Here is a 16,028-nt window from a genome sequence, read left to right as displayed (position 1 = left end):
TTTAGTAAACCACACGCAAAACATGCCCTGAGGGTACTTAAGTGTGCTTACTTGGCAGAATCAACTGTTTCACTCCTGGGATAACTTAATTTAGTACGATCATAGAAGACAAGTTGCTTCCACGAAGACAACTTTTATTTTTCTTCTTTACATACTTATTTTGGATATGCCTTACCTAGGATAAGAGAAAACAAAAGATTTGAAAAGCAAAGTATCCCTTTTATTGTAATTTCTGTTTACATAACTTTTTCAACCTAGATTCAGGTAACTACTCATCTCTCCCGTCAAAGGAGAAGGGTCCTGCGCATTTCAACAGGCAAAAGAGTTTTTAGGAAATATAATTGATCCATTACAATTTTTCATTTTTCTTGAATACATTGGAAAATGGGAAAAAGGAGGAGGAAAAAACTGGTACTTCAAATAACAAGACTATAATAACCTTATTTGGGTTGGTAGTATATTTTATAAGCTTTTTCCTCCAAACAGGTACAAAGGAGGTTTCAAGTGCTCTATGTGGATGTTTTCATATTCCTTAATAATTTTCTTTATCCCCAAGACTCCCTGCCAGTGTTTGCCTAAATTATTTGAAACATATTAAGAACTCTAATTATGAAAAATACCATGGGCTACCACAAAGAAGGGGGAAGCACATTTCCCAGAAATTTTGATAGCTGTATCTCAACTTAGAATTTAGAATTGCCAATTCAAGATGAAAAATATGAAGTGGGGAGAATAGGTAGCAAAATTTTATTAAGAGTATGAAATACAGATTTTCAAGATTAAAAGCGCTCCTTGAAAGGACAATAAAATAAACATTATGAATAGAAAAGAAATGGAAATGGGGCTTAGTTTGCTTATATTGACTCTATCCTACGCTAGTACTCCTTTCTTAAAAAGAAAAATATTAAGTCCATGAAAAATATTTTAAAATTTATTGCAAACTGCTACAATAATTTATTGTTGGCAAGTGGTAGCTGTGAAGAGGACCCAATCTCCCCACCCCCCCCCCCCGCAAAGACAGAAAGTTTCCAATTATAACTAAGTATTTCATGGGGTGGGGAGTGAGGTATAGGGAAGAATATATTTTCCCCCATCCCAGAAAGAGGAGAGATTTGTTTGTAATGCAGTTTGCGTTACTGTTGGTGACTACAGTATTTGATGAGTAATCACTGTAAGTGAAATTAATTTATGGAGATTAAAAAGTCTGACAAAGACAAAAGGTAAGCGTAGGATATAGATGCTAGCTAGTGAAGTAGTACAAAACAGAGCTACACCATTGCAGACCCATCCCATCAATCTTAACAGTATTTTAAACCTACTCAACACTATCAAAGTTAATTGCAAACCCTGTGGGCATGAAAGCATATTCTACATCCTTTCTATTCTCATTTCATTTTCTACCCTCCCATTGGAGGGATGGCAAATCTGCAACACTCTAAAAGAACAATAGTGCATTCAACACTGTTCACAGTAGGTGTTTCACTCCCTATTCTCTGGTATCCCAGCCACTGACACTAGTGGGTGTACAGTAAGCCTCTTTCAGAGATGACATTTTGTCACTCTTCTTTTTGGGAAAAAGTAAATCAAAGAGAAAAGTGATAAACTTTATAGTTTTAGTGTTTGTAAAAAACAAGTTGTTCCTTACTTTGTTCTTAGCAAAATTCCATTTTTCCAACATTCACCATATATTTCTGGTAATAAATAGAGTAAGCCTTCAGTCCTAGCTTCTGAGGTACACAGAAGTATAGGCACTGTCCTTCTAAATCTCTAAAAATGAGCTAAAGTAAGTTTTTAGTCTTCTGAAAGTTATGAATTTGTACACTACCTTTGTCTCCCATTGACAGCAATAAGCACTCCACAACACATGAAAATCCCTACTCCATAGGAAGTGGTAACTCAGATGAAAGCCAACTCCATTATACAGACTATCAACTGTCTATCAAACCTTTTCTCTTCATAGATGTTACTAAAAGGGATTAAAAAAACTAAAAACTTTAGGACTCATAGATTTTGTTCCTTCACTCACAGGGAGCTGGAATGAACCAATGACAAAGCAAAGCAAAGAACAAAAACAAAACAAGGGGCCTGAGTCAGGCCAGTAGGAAGATATATGTAGGAAAACAGTGAGGACAGGAAAAGAAAATAAATGCACAAGAAAAAAATCTTTTATCTGTATTTCAGACCCTGAACAACACAATACTCCTCATCCCCTCAAAATTCCTAAATGTCAATGCTCTTTAAAGATCTCAGACAGCACACTAGTTATCCCGAACCTACCATCCTTCCCTAAGATGGCTTCCAAAAAAGCACTAGGCTACTGTAGTGATTGTTAGTGCTGAGGACCAGTTTTCTTTAAAGGCCACCAGAGAGCTATGATTTTAGAGGCTGGCTGTGCTTCTTCAACCCTATGCCTTGCCTTCAAAGTACCTCTTATGGAAAGGATCCCGTATCAGAATAATCGTATCTCTCCCAGCCCCACAAAATATAGCAATGAAGACCCCCACCCCCCAGTCAGACTTTCCATTAATAAATAAGGAATTTCAGGTTCCACAACACAAAAACACACATGTTCAAAGTGCAAATTTCTGCCTTAGCCTGGGACTTTTCTCACTGATACGCCCTGTCTTATGGTCAAAGAGACTGTGTAGAGGGCAGCCCCCTCCCTCTTGGGAGCCTGCTTCCAAGCAAGTGAGCACCATTAAGAGCTATATGGAGATTCGGGAGACTGAGGTGCTAGGATCAAAGAGAAGGGAGGTGGTCCCCATGTATCCTTCCTTTCCAAAACCCAACAGGGAATGGAGGAAGAGGGGGTGAGCAATGTGTACTGTTTTAACAGCACATTCTGCTAAGGGGCCCTAAAGTGCCAAGTCAAGCTGCCAGCCTCCAGAGATTAGAATTATATATTTGAGGATAAGTGTGTTGCAGTGGGTAGAAGCCAGAACCATAGTGCAGCAGTAAGGAGAAAGGATTTAGAGGTCAGTAATATATTACTAAGAGTTAAAAGCTGATCCAGAGCATATCAGAGTTACAGGTTGGAAAAGGGGATCTGCTGATGAGCAGGAAGTCTGCCACTGGCTGGAACGAATAGGATAATCCTCACCTTAAGACCGGCTAATGCTTCTTTTTCATCTACCTTTGTGGTAAAGGCAACATCAATTATTTAAGGAAGAGAACAGAGAGAGTTCACGGAATGGGGATGGGCTGTGTGTGTGTGTGTGTGTGTGTGTGTGTGTGTGTGTGTGCTGTGATCCACAATGGAAAGAGCAGGCCCTTCAGTTATTTTACTAGATTTTCAATGCTTTAAATTCTTTTTTTTTGTCCTTTTTATCCTTTAAATACAAAGTCTGAACTGTCCCAGTGCCCAAAGTCTTCCTCTCCACTAAGGTCCAGTAGAGTCTGAATCTTCAATCAGAACCTCTGTGGTAGCACCGAGTATATCCGAGTTCATGACCAGTCCTTCAGTGCCCCCGCTGCTGCTGCTTCCTACAAAGATCTTCCCGTCAGCCATGAGGCTCACCCGTTCCGTCCCACTGCAGTATGACTTTGACATCCCTTCAGCTTCTAGTAGCAGGCACTCTCCTGAAGTTGAGTTTCCCAAGGGCTCAGAAAGAAGAGGAAGTCCCTGACCATCTGCAGGTTGTGTCAGGGACTCTGGGTTAGTGCCCAAGATATCTGTGCTGGTGATGAGGGCGCCTGCATTGGCAGCCAGAGCTTCTGCAATCAGCACCTCAGGGTGGCTTTTCGCTTTGTGTGCCACTACGCTGTCTTTCTTCTCAAATTTTTTGCCACAGATATTGCAAGAAAACTGGTAGAAGGAGTCTGCATCATGTTTCTTCATGTGCCAATTAAGGGATGCCTTTTGTCGACAGGTAAATCCGCAGATCTCACATCTAAGGAGAGTCAAAAAGGAGATGGGTAATCAAACAGAAATAAAGAATCTTCTTCAAGGATCATGTAAGAACTTAGCTACACAAAAAACCAGTAACATATACTTCTTGTAAAGGATTAGGAAACTACTAGCTCCCCTAATCAATGCCTACTCTTTAATTTGGTAAATATAAACAGCAGTGGCGGCTAAAATGTTTGCAGGGGACAAACCTTCAAGTGAGGTACGAGTACTTCTCACCAGATGTTCAGTAAATAAATACTCACTGTAATGGCTTCTCGCCGGTGTGAATCATCCGGTGCACTGCCAGATTGTGGGAACTCTTGAAGGCCCGAGCACAATATTCACAGATATAATCTCTCTGATCTAAGAAGAACAATAATGGGATTGATGCTTCATTTAGACACTCTCTAAGTATTTTCCTTAGTTTACAACAAGTGGGCTGGTGAGCTAGTGATTAGGTAGGTCAATTAAAAATAAAGGCAAAGCTATTTTCAATTTATAAAAACTCTGGATATACAAAATTTTTTAAAAATGCACTGTTTTGATTTTATTTGTAGTTCATATATTAGCAGAAGCTTAAGTATCTATTTATAAACATGAAAACCTAGGAAGAAATAGAAAAACCAGAATCCAAATCTCAATGCTATCAATAATCTAGCTCTTGGGTAAACTGGTCAGAAATATTTCCCCTGAGTTTTATTTTTTTTCTACCTACCTACCTACCTGTCTATTTTAGTGGTACTAAGATTTGAATTCAGGGCCTTGTACTTGCTAGGCAAGTGCTCTACCACTTGAGCCACAGCCCCCCCCCCAGCCCTTTTTGCTTTAGTTATTTTTCAGATAGTGTCTCATGTTTTTGTCTACTGTCAGCTTTGGACGGTGATACTCCTATGTATGGCTTCTCGTGTAACTGGGATCACAGGCACATACCACAAGTCCTATTTACTGATTAAGATGGGGTCTTCCTAACTTTTGCCCAGGCTAGCTTTGAATTTTATTCCAATCTCTGCCTCCCAAGTAGCTAGTATTACAAACATGAGCCCCGATGCCTGGCCCAGGTTTTACTCTTTGAAATAATATTTTTTCAGATTGTTAAAGATGAATGCCCCAACTCAACAAAACAAGCCAGGTATAGTGGCACGTGTCAATAATTAGCTATGCAAGAGGCATATGTAGGATGATGGTGGTCTGATACTGGCGTGGGCAAAAATGCAAGACTGTACATGGAAAATAACTAAAAATACTAAAAAAAAAAAAAAAAAAAAAAAAAACTAAAGCAAAAAAGGGTTGGGGACATAGCTTAAGTAGCTCAAACCCCAGCACTGTACAAAGTTACCAAGATAAATAATCTAAACTTTTCTCATTTAAATACATGTAAACACTACTTATGTTTTTTTATGTTATTCTGCTACCCTACATCTTCTACCTCCCTTTGTCAGTTCTGTTTTTCTTTCATTTCCACACATTTTTTGATGAATATAGCAATATGGTCTGGAATCATAGGACAAGGGAGTACTGTACTTATTTATGTTTTTACTACTTGATTAGAGAGCCAAAGGACAAATAGGTGCTCAATAAATATTTGTTGAATTAATAATCACTACTTTTTTTTAATCTTTTATCTTAAAATTATAGATATGGTCATAGTAAAACCATGAATATAAGTTAAATGGTGAACAAAATCCAATTTAATCCAATACTCCTTCCAAATGGCTTTAAAATGAAGTGTGGGAAAAGAGTCATATTTTTGTCAAACTTGAACATAACTAAGTAATACTCAAACACTTGGTCCTGATCAGCTCCTTCCAACCATTTTTTTCATACATCACACCATTATTCACGCCATGTCTGCATGAGTTGTGAAACAGAATGCTATACTGGTCAACTTCAGAAGATCCTAGGGATGTTATTATTAAATACATATGCTGATTTATTATGTCTGAGATTCTTATGGCTAACAAGGACCCAAGTGATGACCCTGCTGGCTGTTCCACACTACGTAAGGCAAGGTCTAAAAACACACAGTTCTAACATATGATAGAACGTTAACATTTCCCAGGTCTTGTCCACTTGTCCTGTTCTGTATCACCATGGCAAATCTGGGTGGGACATTCGTTTGCTAAATAGATTACTTCTGCAAAGAAGAGTCCATAGCATTTGCAAAAGGAAAACACCGTAAAACTGTATTAGCCAAATACAAACATTTGGAATAGAATGAATTTATATAAGAGTTTCTCATATTAACATCTGATATTTAGCTAAAATATTTAAACTGGCTGTCAGAAATGACTTTTCTATGGGATAAAACAGTATTAATATGGAGAAGGAACAGAAAAACTACAGCACCTATCAAGAAAGAGTGAAGACAGCATTCTCTCTCATGACATATTTGGGGCCAAGATTATAGTCTTCGGTGTAATAAAACCCAAATTTGAATCTTAGTGTTTAGAGAAAGCTTACCATGTGCCAGGCTCTGTAAAGTAGATAACACCTTATATATCCCTTCATCCTATGAGAACCTTCATTTATAGTTAAGGAAAAGTGACAAGTTAAGTAACCTGCCTATGTCACATACAGAGTAAATGAAGTTGGAAAAGTATATGGGACAGTAAGATCTCAGGGAAGGGGACGTATTTCTGCAACTGAATCTTGGTCTTAGCTTCCAAAATTAAGAAAATAACACATAATAATCAAGTACTTGAGACATAAATAACCAACCTAATTTGCCGTTGTAAGCTGAATTTCAGGGAGATTGGCTATAAATGAATGGAATCTGAGTTTATTCTGTAATATATGTTACACTCAGCTACTCTTCTGAGGTTCCTACAGAATTAGGAATATGCTGCTGCATGCAAATTCAATAGCTAGCTTTGTAATTTCTGTAGCTGTGTAAGTCTTAAGAGCTATTTAATAAGTTAACCGTACATCACAGACAAGCTCTTTTATTGTTTAGGCTTTCTCCCCAATGCTGCTCATTTTTAGTTCACAACAGCTACTACAGGTGTTTACCTGAAGCAGAATTCAAAAATCCTAGTTCTAAATTAGCTAATTCAAAAATTAGCTAAGTGATCATAGGCAAATCTAAAAAAAATTTTTTTTGGCAGTACTGGGGTTTGAACTTGCTAGGCAGGTGTGCTGGAGCCATGCACCAGCAATTACAGGCAAATTACTTAATACTGTTACATCTCTGGTTTCTTAGATATACAACAAGGTTAAACCAAACAAACTTAGTGATGTTCAGTGGATAGATCAGCAAGAATATATGTACAGTGTTCACACATGCTCAGTAAAAGATTACCTGGGTCATAAAAATTGTCAAAGAAGTTAGAGGATAAAAGCTCAAAAGCTCTGGCTTGCTCATCTCTTGTAAAATTTATAATTAACATCACTCAAATAGAAACATTAATAATGAGTTTTAATTTTTAAAAATCATCATGAATTCATGGGACTTTCTGTATGCATACACAAATACACATATTTTTTAATTTTCTTTTTTGAGATAAGAGACTTACTATGTAGGCCAGACTGGCCTCGAACTTATGATATTCCGACTTCAGTCTTTTAGGTGCTGGAATTAAAGGTGTGTACCACCAAACACAAATCACAGGTATACATTTTATTAAATCTTATTTTCACACCTTTCTCCCACGCTTGACTGACTTTTGTAAGAAGGCATATGTTAGAAGAAAATTATTTCACTACCAATGTGTATACCTAAAGTACAGTTCATTTGGCTACTTGAAAACATCTTATTTAAAAACATACCTGTATGATGTTTGGCATGTCGTAGAAGTTGCTTCTGGAGCCTGAAGAGTCGTCCACAGGAGGGGTGGGGACATACGTACTTCTTCTTCAGCAAATGCTGGTACTTAATGTGGTGCTAAAATAGTAAAGGAAAGTGAAAAATGGATAAACATTAAGGCTGCCTCAAAGCTCTTTTCTTTGCTAAGCCAAAAGTTCTGAAGAAAAAAATCGAATACTTTATATGTGGATGGGGAGGAAGAATAGTAAAATGGTTAAAAAGAATGGCTATGGAGTTTCAATCCCAATCTACCAGTCACTAATAGTGTCATTTTAGGAGATGTACTTAAGTATTTCAAGCTCCTATTTTCATTTCTAAGATGGTGACAATGAGAAATGTCTCATATTATTGTGAGAGATAAAGGGATCATATATTTTACAGTGTGTTTAGCAAGTGGCACATAGCAAGATAGCAGCTATCATTATTTAAGAGAGTCATAATCCAAAAGGCCTGTCATGTTATCCTTGCTGATAAAGATCAAACAGGCATTTCCAGAGTAGCATTTCACTTTCATGTTTTCTGCCAGACATAAATATAAGCTGACCTCCTAACTCATTTATAAAAAATCTGTCCACATAAGAAAAACTAAAAGAAAGCAAAAATCTTTTATTCAATCTGTACAATCTAAGAAACCACTGGCTTGAGCTGCTAAATTCATTTTTTCTAATACATTTTAAAATAAAATCTGTTACTTTGTATCTTGATATATTATTACAATCACATCATATCAGAAGTATTCACACCATTTGGGGAAATACTATACCATATAATAATTCTGAGAAAAGTCCTGTATTTGGGCTCAGGTTATTTTAGTCTTTTTTTCTTTTGTAAACAGAGCATTTACACTATGTTTTAAATGTTTCTCACAAAGCTCCTATGTTGGAAATTTAGGCTTTAATGCAATATTGTTAAGAGGTAGGTTCTAATTAGAGGTGTTTCAATGCTGTTCTCATGAATGGCTTAAAGTTGTTAGTACAGGAATAGGATCATTAAACATGAGTTCAGCTCCTTTTTGCCCTCTGTTGCCCCCTTTTAGCCTGTTAGCCTTCCACCATGGGGTCACACTATAAAGTCTTTTCACCAGATGTTGGTACCATGTTCTTAGACTTCTACGACTCCAGAACCATAAGCCCCCAAATTTTCCTTTATAAATTACCCAGTCTCAAGTATTCTGTTATACCAGTACTCATGGATGAAAATAACTAAAAGAATTTTATACTAAAAAATGTTTTGATTAATATTATACATCAATGATAAAAACCTATACAAACCCACAAGGTCTCATGAGGTATAAGGACAAGTAATGAAACATAACCTGAATGGCTGTCTTGTATAACAACCTCACTGACCTGCAAATAGCGAGGGTGTGCAAGAACAGTTCCACATCCTTCCATCTCACAACGGACATACTGGATTGGAGGTTTTTTCCTATTATCAAAATGTTGGAGAAAGGTTAGCAACAGAAAAGTAGCATTCTGTACTTAAAGAAGAGCTATTTTGTAATAAGAAATAAAAATCTCTTAACTAATATACAGGTTGCACAGAATTTGTATTAGAAATAATCAGAAACTGCCCAAATGGCATAAACTGGCATTTCTCCAAAAGGCAAAGAAGTTCTAAGATTTTTAGAAACTTCCAACATCTTGCAATGTACATCATGAACATAAGTGAAACTACTTTTGTGAAATTTTAAAATAAGCCATCCGTGCAGGATTATTATGAAAGGTAAACAAGTGAGTAAAATGCCTAGCATTAGAAATATAGTGCAACCCCGGCAACTCCAGAAATATAAATTCGTCACCTCCTTTTGGGTAACCGGGGACTTTTGTCATCTTTTCGCCTTCTTCCTCTCCTGTAATTAAAAAAGAATAATTGGCCTGCATTATTCATGAACTGCACAGAGGAAAATTAAATATTTTAAAAATCACACGAAATTTCATAAAAAAAGAAAATTTAAACTCCTTACGTGCATCACACAATTTAGCGGACATGGAGAAACTCTTAGTCAGCCTACATTATTGTCAATTGTCTTTAAATGTGTGATCTACTGTTACCAGCCCTTAGGTGAAAATATTCCTCAAAAAGCAAGATTAAAATTATGGTAATCTTTTCAAGCTTTTCAAAAAGGGCATGAAATCTGCTTAAAGTGATTAAAGTGAAAATTTTAATTTGTCGAAAAGTGGCATGTCTTTAGTGGAAGTCAGACAGTATTATGGAAAAATTTATCAAGCATTTGCATTATTTGAGATAAAGAGAACGAAATAAGACCTAGTTTTTGGTGAGCAGTATAAATTTGGACAACAGTAATTTTTGTGAAAATATGTATTTTAGTCCATGCAGTTTGGAGTTATGGATACTCAGACTACTTTATGTGCACTATAAAATTTGAGACAACTGGACTGTATGCAACCAGAGCATGTGTGATTTTTCCTCAATGGTGGTTTTTCAACCACATAATCACATAACCAACAGTCTACTGTACTCCAGATAGAAGCTTACAAAGATAAAGAATGGCTGAAGACATGTTCTCAAGGCCAAGGAACAGGCGGCAGACAAAGAGGATAATCCAGAATACATAAAGCCAAAGATACTATCTAGCAAATCAAGATTTTAACCTGAAGTATTTGACTTTAAATTAGTCTGTGTCTGTTAAATTATATGCCTTCCATAAACTATGCATTACTATGGAAGGCTTGGATAAATCTCAATGTTATTACTTGAAGAGTTGCTATGAGGAAAAGTTTCTCATTCAAATTTAATCAATTCAGAATAGATAAGTTTATTATCTAAAAACTCTAAACATGAACTCTCCTTACAACAGAATCAACCCAAAAGACTAAGTGCTTAATTTTCATTTCTGCATTGATGAAGTGAGTGCTAGGCAAAAGTTTCTGAGATTATCACATTTCTCTTATTTGTTCTTCTTTTAAAGATGTCTCTATTCCCTCTGCATCCCTATAGCTACAGTCTCCCTTGCTCATATGGCTTTCAATTAAAGTTAAAACTTTTCAAGCTTCTAAGGAGTCTCTCTAATGAAACTTTCAGCTGCTTAAGGCCAGACTATTTTTTTTATGTTTAAATTAACAAACATGTCTTTTGAAGTATATACATGTTGATGTCCCTCCTCATACTCTCACCCTTTTTCCCCTAGTGGCTTCAAAAAATTAATTTCTAACTGCACACTCACTTCCTAGGAGGTTCTTCATCTTCCCTAATTTCATTCTCTTCTTCTTTCACCTCTACTTCTACTTCCACTTTAATTTCCTTCTTTTCCTTTTCTTCTTTCACCTTCCCTGATTTTCTCCGTGGCTTTGGAGTTTCCCTGAGAACAGAAATGCATTTCAACATTGGTATTCCACCAAAGACTTTTTTTGAGGCAGACTGTGAAAGCAGGTTAAAGCTCAGGGTTAGCACAGACATTATAAAATTTTGATTCTCAGCTCATAAACTGTAATTTCTCATGAAATGTTCTTCACATGCACAGCAATGTTTTATGTATCTGATGCCTATGGGATGAACCTCTAGGCTAAAGATGCCTGAAAATCAAATACCACTAAGTTATAAGGATAAATAAGACATGGAGTAAAAATAGTCTAAATATCTGGGCAAATCAATCATGGTATCTTATAAAGATATAAAACATGCACACATCGACTAATTCAGATTATGATGAAATTTAAGTTCTATTAAATGGAAAACTGTATGAGTGATAAGATGCTAAATTTGCAAAACAAATTCAGAACTAATCACTCATTTAAAAATATTTATATATCAATTTAGTCTGTCAACAAGACAAAATGAAAGCATGTAACAGTGTTTCCTATGTATTTTTCATTGGTAAGTGTAGAGTAAAATCTGAGCCATGCCTTTCTAAGTGGGGTTTGTAGGTCTCATCTCTTGGGTCATCTTTGAATGGTATTTCTTCTTCACTGATTAACATCTCTTCTTCTTCCTCCTCTTCCTCATCACTACTAAAAAACAGCAAATATGAATGAAAAATTATAGTTCTAAGGATCATGTCTGTCTACATTGTATTTGATAACTTATTTTAAGGTAGTCAAAAGCTTACATTAAGTCATCTAAAATTTTCATCCTTATGATCTAGTTGGGCTGTAAACTAGCTGTTTATTCTAAATAATAATTAAAACCCACAACACACAAATCCTAGACAAAAGATAAAGAGAGAGGGATAATTTTTCAATGGTGCTAAAAACTAAAAAACAATTGAATGGGTTAACATTATGTCTAACAATCTACTGTTTCATGAAAGACCTAAAACAAAAACAAACAACAAAAAAGATAAAAATAACAATGTAGCATGGAAGATACTGAGAAAATTTTCAAAATCCTAGTCAAAATACTTACATTTCACATCAGTGCCCAGCATGGAATAAGCCCAAGTACATCATGTACCCAAGACGTGGTTTCTGAACTATATATTTAAATTATGAGGCTTATGCTATAATCAAAGTCAAATGTGAAATCTAAATGTAACATTAAAACTGAAGTTAATTTTTCCTTTTTTTTTTTGTGGTACTGGGCTTTGAACTCAAGGCTCACACCTGCAAGGCAGGCGTTCTACCAGTTAAGCCACCCCATCAGCCCGTGAAGTTAATTTCTCTAACAGCTAAAAATCCTTTCGCATAAGAATCAATTTCTGAATCATTCAATGTGATTGAGTACTCAGAGATTTCAATATGAAATATGAAAACTTTCTCACCTAATGCCACCAGGAGACTGATGTTCTTCTGCAACTTCTAGAAAAATAAAGTAAAAAAAAAAAAAAACCTTTATATATGTACATAAGATATTGTCTCCAAAATATTTAAGTCAAATTACTTACTGTATGGGGTAATTACATAAAAGGAGAGTAACTGAATATTGTTCAAAAGAAACCCTCCCTATACCTATACCTGTACCTGAAAATGAAGACGTTCAGGTAAGTGTTCAACATTACGTTTAAAAAAAAAGGAAAAAAACATGGGTATTAAGTAACCATATCCTACTTGCACTGTACCATAGTCAAGCTGATCTGTAATTGGTTCTGACTTGCAAATGAGCTGCAATGAACCAGTCTTGGATCGAGAGCTTCGAGTGTTCTCGGTGTCTGGAAGGCGAGAGACTGACGTCCTGCTACCACTGCGCCAGCTCCGACTAGGTCTACTTGCAGCAGTGGTAACTTCCCGAGGGATGGCAGAGTTGTCTTCTTCCTCCTTCTCTTCTTTGGGATCTACAGAAAAAAAACATACACCATTCTTTTCAAGTTTACAGTTAATCAATATAAAAAGAAAACAAATTAAATGCTTTCTAAAGGAGAAATTTTATTGAAATAATGAATGAGAGGACACTTAGATAAAATAGCCTGGTGTGGTAGTCCAAACCTGTAACAGCAGTTGAGAGAAAGAGGCTTGCAGTTTGCTAGTTCCAGGCCAGCCTGGGCCACATAGCTATACCTTGCTCTCAAAAAAAAAAAAAAGGCATGTAACCCAAGGGTAGAGTGCCCTAACATGTGCAAAGCCCTGGGTTCAAATCTCAGCACAGCAAAATACTCTCAAAAACAACAACCCCCCCCACCCCAAAACAATCATATCCTTAATGTCATTACTCTAAAGAAAATACTTTCTGTTGCAAGGTAGCAACTGTATATTGCCAGTGCAGTTCTTAGTAGTATACAAAATACACTTTAGCAATTTGATTCTTGAAGAAAAGCTAAATTATGAAAGTGGTTCCAGAAAGAATCAGAACTAGAGGCACCAGAAGAAAGAAGTATAGGTCTAGATGTTTCAATACCCAAGAAATGTTGTAAGGAATTTTCTAACAGGAATGCCTTTCCTTGATTCTAATCAACAGTTTTACTTAGAACCACATCAGGAACTTGATATTAATATATAGAGCAATTCCACAGCAAAGTTCAGTTCCAGTGTTCTGCTTTCAGCAGTCCTGTGAAACACTGCACACAGGCACACACATGTATGCACAAACAAACCTAATGTTACCCTGTATTTTCTCACATTTTAAAGGTGTATGAAGTGAGGCAGGTCATCCTCTCTGAACAGTAATAAAGTTAACATCAGAAACTGGATTTCATATTTGGAGTATACAGCCCTATAAAGGTGGCAGGTATTACAAGTGAACCCATTTTGATAATGGACCATCCTTTTAACAATCTCACACTGGGAAAGCCTTTCCAAGAATAACATAAAATTTGAGTAACAGGATGATGTATCTGACTATAATTTTCTGCATGGCAAAAATCAGCCAAAAGCAAACTCTAACAGCCAAAAAAAAGGTACCTCAGTAAAAATATGGCTTTCACACACACAAACAAAAAGCTCATGCCACTTAGTGAGATTTAAATGAAAACAGTGCAATATCATTTTTTACCTATTACACTGACAATGATCTAAATGTTTGCCAACACACTGTATTGACAAGACTGTAGGAAAATGGATACTCTCATACAGACATGTTAGTTTATTAGAAAGCAAATCTATTAGATTTTAAGACCTAAGAATAATCTTGTGTAGATCAATGCTTTGTACTCTGGGTCCAATAGAGTAACAGACTGCTGTTTGGTACCAGGAAGCATCCTATGCTTAGGCCTCTGAATTTGTGGTTCTACCCTATTTGTTTGTTTTTTTGATCCTGCTTTTGTCTCTTTCAGTATTGTCTGTATTTGCCAGTATAAAATTCTCTAAAACAAGGGCCCTGATTACACTGTGGCTCAAAGCTGAGTTGAAGGGTCAACACTCCCCAGTATCTACCCTGCAACATGTGTTTTCATAATGCTGAATTGGCCTTGTAGGGAAAAATGTGTTTTGTGAAACATCTGTAAAACAGTTGTTCTGCAATTCCAAGGCATCCATGTTTTTATGTTAGGACTGAACTCAACTGGACTTTAAATGTCCAGTTGACTCTGGGCTCTGGAGTCATTAGTAAAGCTGCAGGGATGGGTGCTACTGCCACGTCTGCAATGGCTAACTGTCTACTACATGGTTGACTCTCAAATCTTACTACTAATAACCTTGCTAAGAGTTCCCCTGCACACCACTAGACAGTATTTTACTATACTCCATTAACACTGCTGTAGGAACAATGTTTTGTGAAATGTGAACATTTTGTTCTGTCGATTGCAATTGCTATTACATAGCTGTCTCCTGGACAAGTCTTTTGCTTCTTCAAGAATACCCAGACTGTGTATTAACCTTCCACCTCCTGAACAATGGTGTGGCTGTTTCCATAGAAAGATTACTTGCAAGTGTGTGTCTTGAAAATGTTCTTGTGCTTGTGGGTTCTGTCTGAGATCAAATAAGCGCTGGAAGCTTCCTCAGGAGTACCTGCATGTGACTGCACCCGGGTTACCGGGGCAGGCCATAGGGATCCTGCCCTTAGATGAGATAGCTAGAAGCTAAAGGTTCCTGAACTCCACTTGCTGTGTATGTACCACATCTTCACTTGAGAGAAGCAGGACCTTCTATACCACTGCATTTCTTGTTGTTGTGCTCTTATTGGTATAAAGCCTTCAATACTAAAGAAATTTCTCTTCAACTGATTTCACATCCTATGGAACTGTTTTCTACAACCTCCATGACCAGTACTTTGTAAAACTTGTTTACGCTTCAATTGTACATAGTGTTTTTTTTTAAATAGAGTATTTTTATTAGGTACCTCCAAACTTGAATTGGTCTGTGTAGAGTGCTGTGAAATGATACATTTATCTTTTGCGATTTTTCACTGGTTGTATTTTTCAACTGTTACTGATGCTGACTTCATCCTACATATAGACGGCATTTCAAATAAATAGCTAGTATAGGGAAAGGGGAAAAAAAAGCTGTTTTCCAGCTGAAAACTTTCCAAATTATTAAGTACAGGGTCAGTTCTGCTAAATAATCCATTCCTCTACTTCTCTCTTTTCCCACACATTTTAGTATGAGCGGCATGGAGAAATCAGGCTGCACCTTTTACACATTGCTAGGAAATCTTAGCAAAATATTCAAGTTCATCCCTTACAGACTGCAGTTCAGTCAAGTTGTCTGCAACTTTATAATGAAGATCACTTTTCTCCACTGTCAAACATATTCACCAATTCCTTCTGAGGCCTCCCCAGACTGCCTTTAACTCACATACTTCTATCAGCCATCTCGACAAGGCAATTATGCTGCTTTTTCAATCAAGCACCTCAGAATATTCACAGACACTATTCATTTCCCAATTCCAAAGTTACATTCACACTTCCAGGTAATTTATTATACCCCATTTCTACTAAGTTAATTTTGTAAGGCTGCTAAAACATTACCACAAAGACCTATTTATCTCTACCTCAACATATTAAAGGCC

General features: G+C 36.5%; 1 protein-coding gene across 2 annotated transcripts in view; it reads right to left on the bottom strand.

Moving 5' to 3' along the window:
• Window positions 1-198: 198 nt before the first annotated feature.
• Zfp91 (ZFP91 zinc finger protein, atypical E3 ubiquitin ligase) overlaps window positions 199-16,028 on the bottom strand; it is a 40,463-nt gene continuing 24,633 nt past the window's right edge. The window contains exons 3-11 of one of the 2 annotated variants that reach the window (XM_020159308.2): window positions 12,709-12,921; window positions 12,412-12,448; window positions 11,558-11,659; window positions 10,879-11,013; window positions 9,493-9,543; window positions 9,041-9,119; window positions 7,655-7,769; window positions 4,153-4,252; window positions 199-3,890 (exon numbers count right to left, since the gene is read on the bottom strand). In XM_020159308.2, coding sequence (XP_020014897.1) covers window positions 3,380-3,890; window positions 4,153-4,252; window positions 7,655-7,769; window positions 9,041-9,119; window positions 9,493-9,543; window positions 10,879-11,013; window positions 11,558-11,659; window positions 12,412-12,448; window positions 12,709-12,921 — 1,343 coding nt within the window. In that variant the 3' untranslated portion in view covers window positions 199-3,379. Of the gene's footprint in view, window positions 3,891-4,152; window positions 4,253-7,654; window positions 7,770-9,040; window positions 9,120-9,492; window positions 9,544-10,878; window positions 11,014-11,557; window positions 11,663-12,411; window positions 12,449-12,708; window positions 12,922-16,028 lie in introns of both variants that reach the window. The other variant, XM_020159307.2, reaches the window with a different exon arrangement.

The sequence above is a fragment of the Castor canadensis genome, chromosome 1 (assembly GCF_047511655.1).
Source record: "Castor canadensis chromosome 1, mCasCan1.hap1v2, whole genome shotgun sequence".
Taxonomy (NCBI): Eukaryota; Metazoa; Chordata; class Mammalia; order Rodentia; family Castoridae; genus Castor; species Castor canadensis.
The sequence above is the reverse complement of the archived record's forward strand: the minus strand, read 5'-3'. Positions and strand labels throughout refer to the sequence as shown.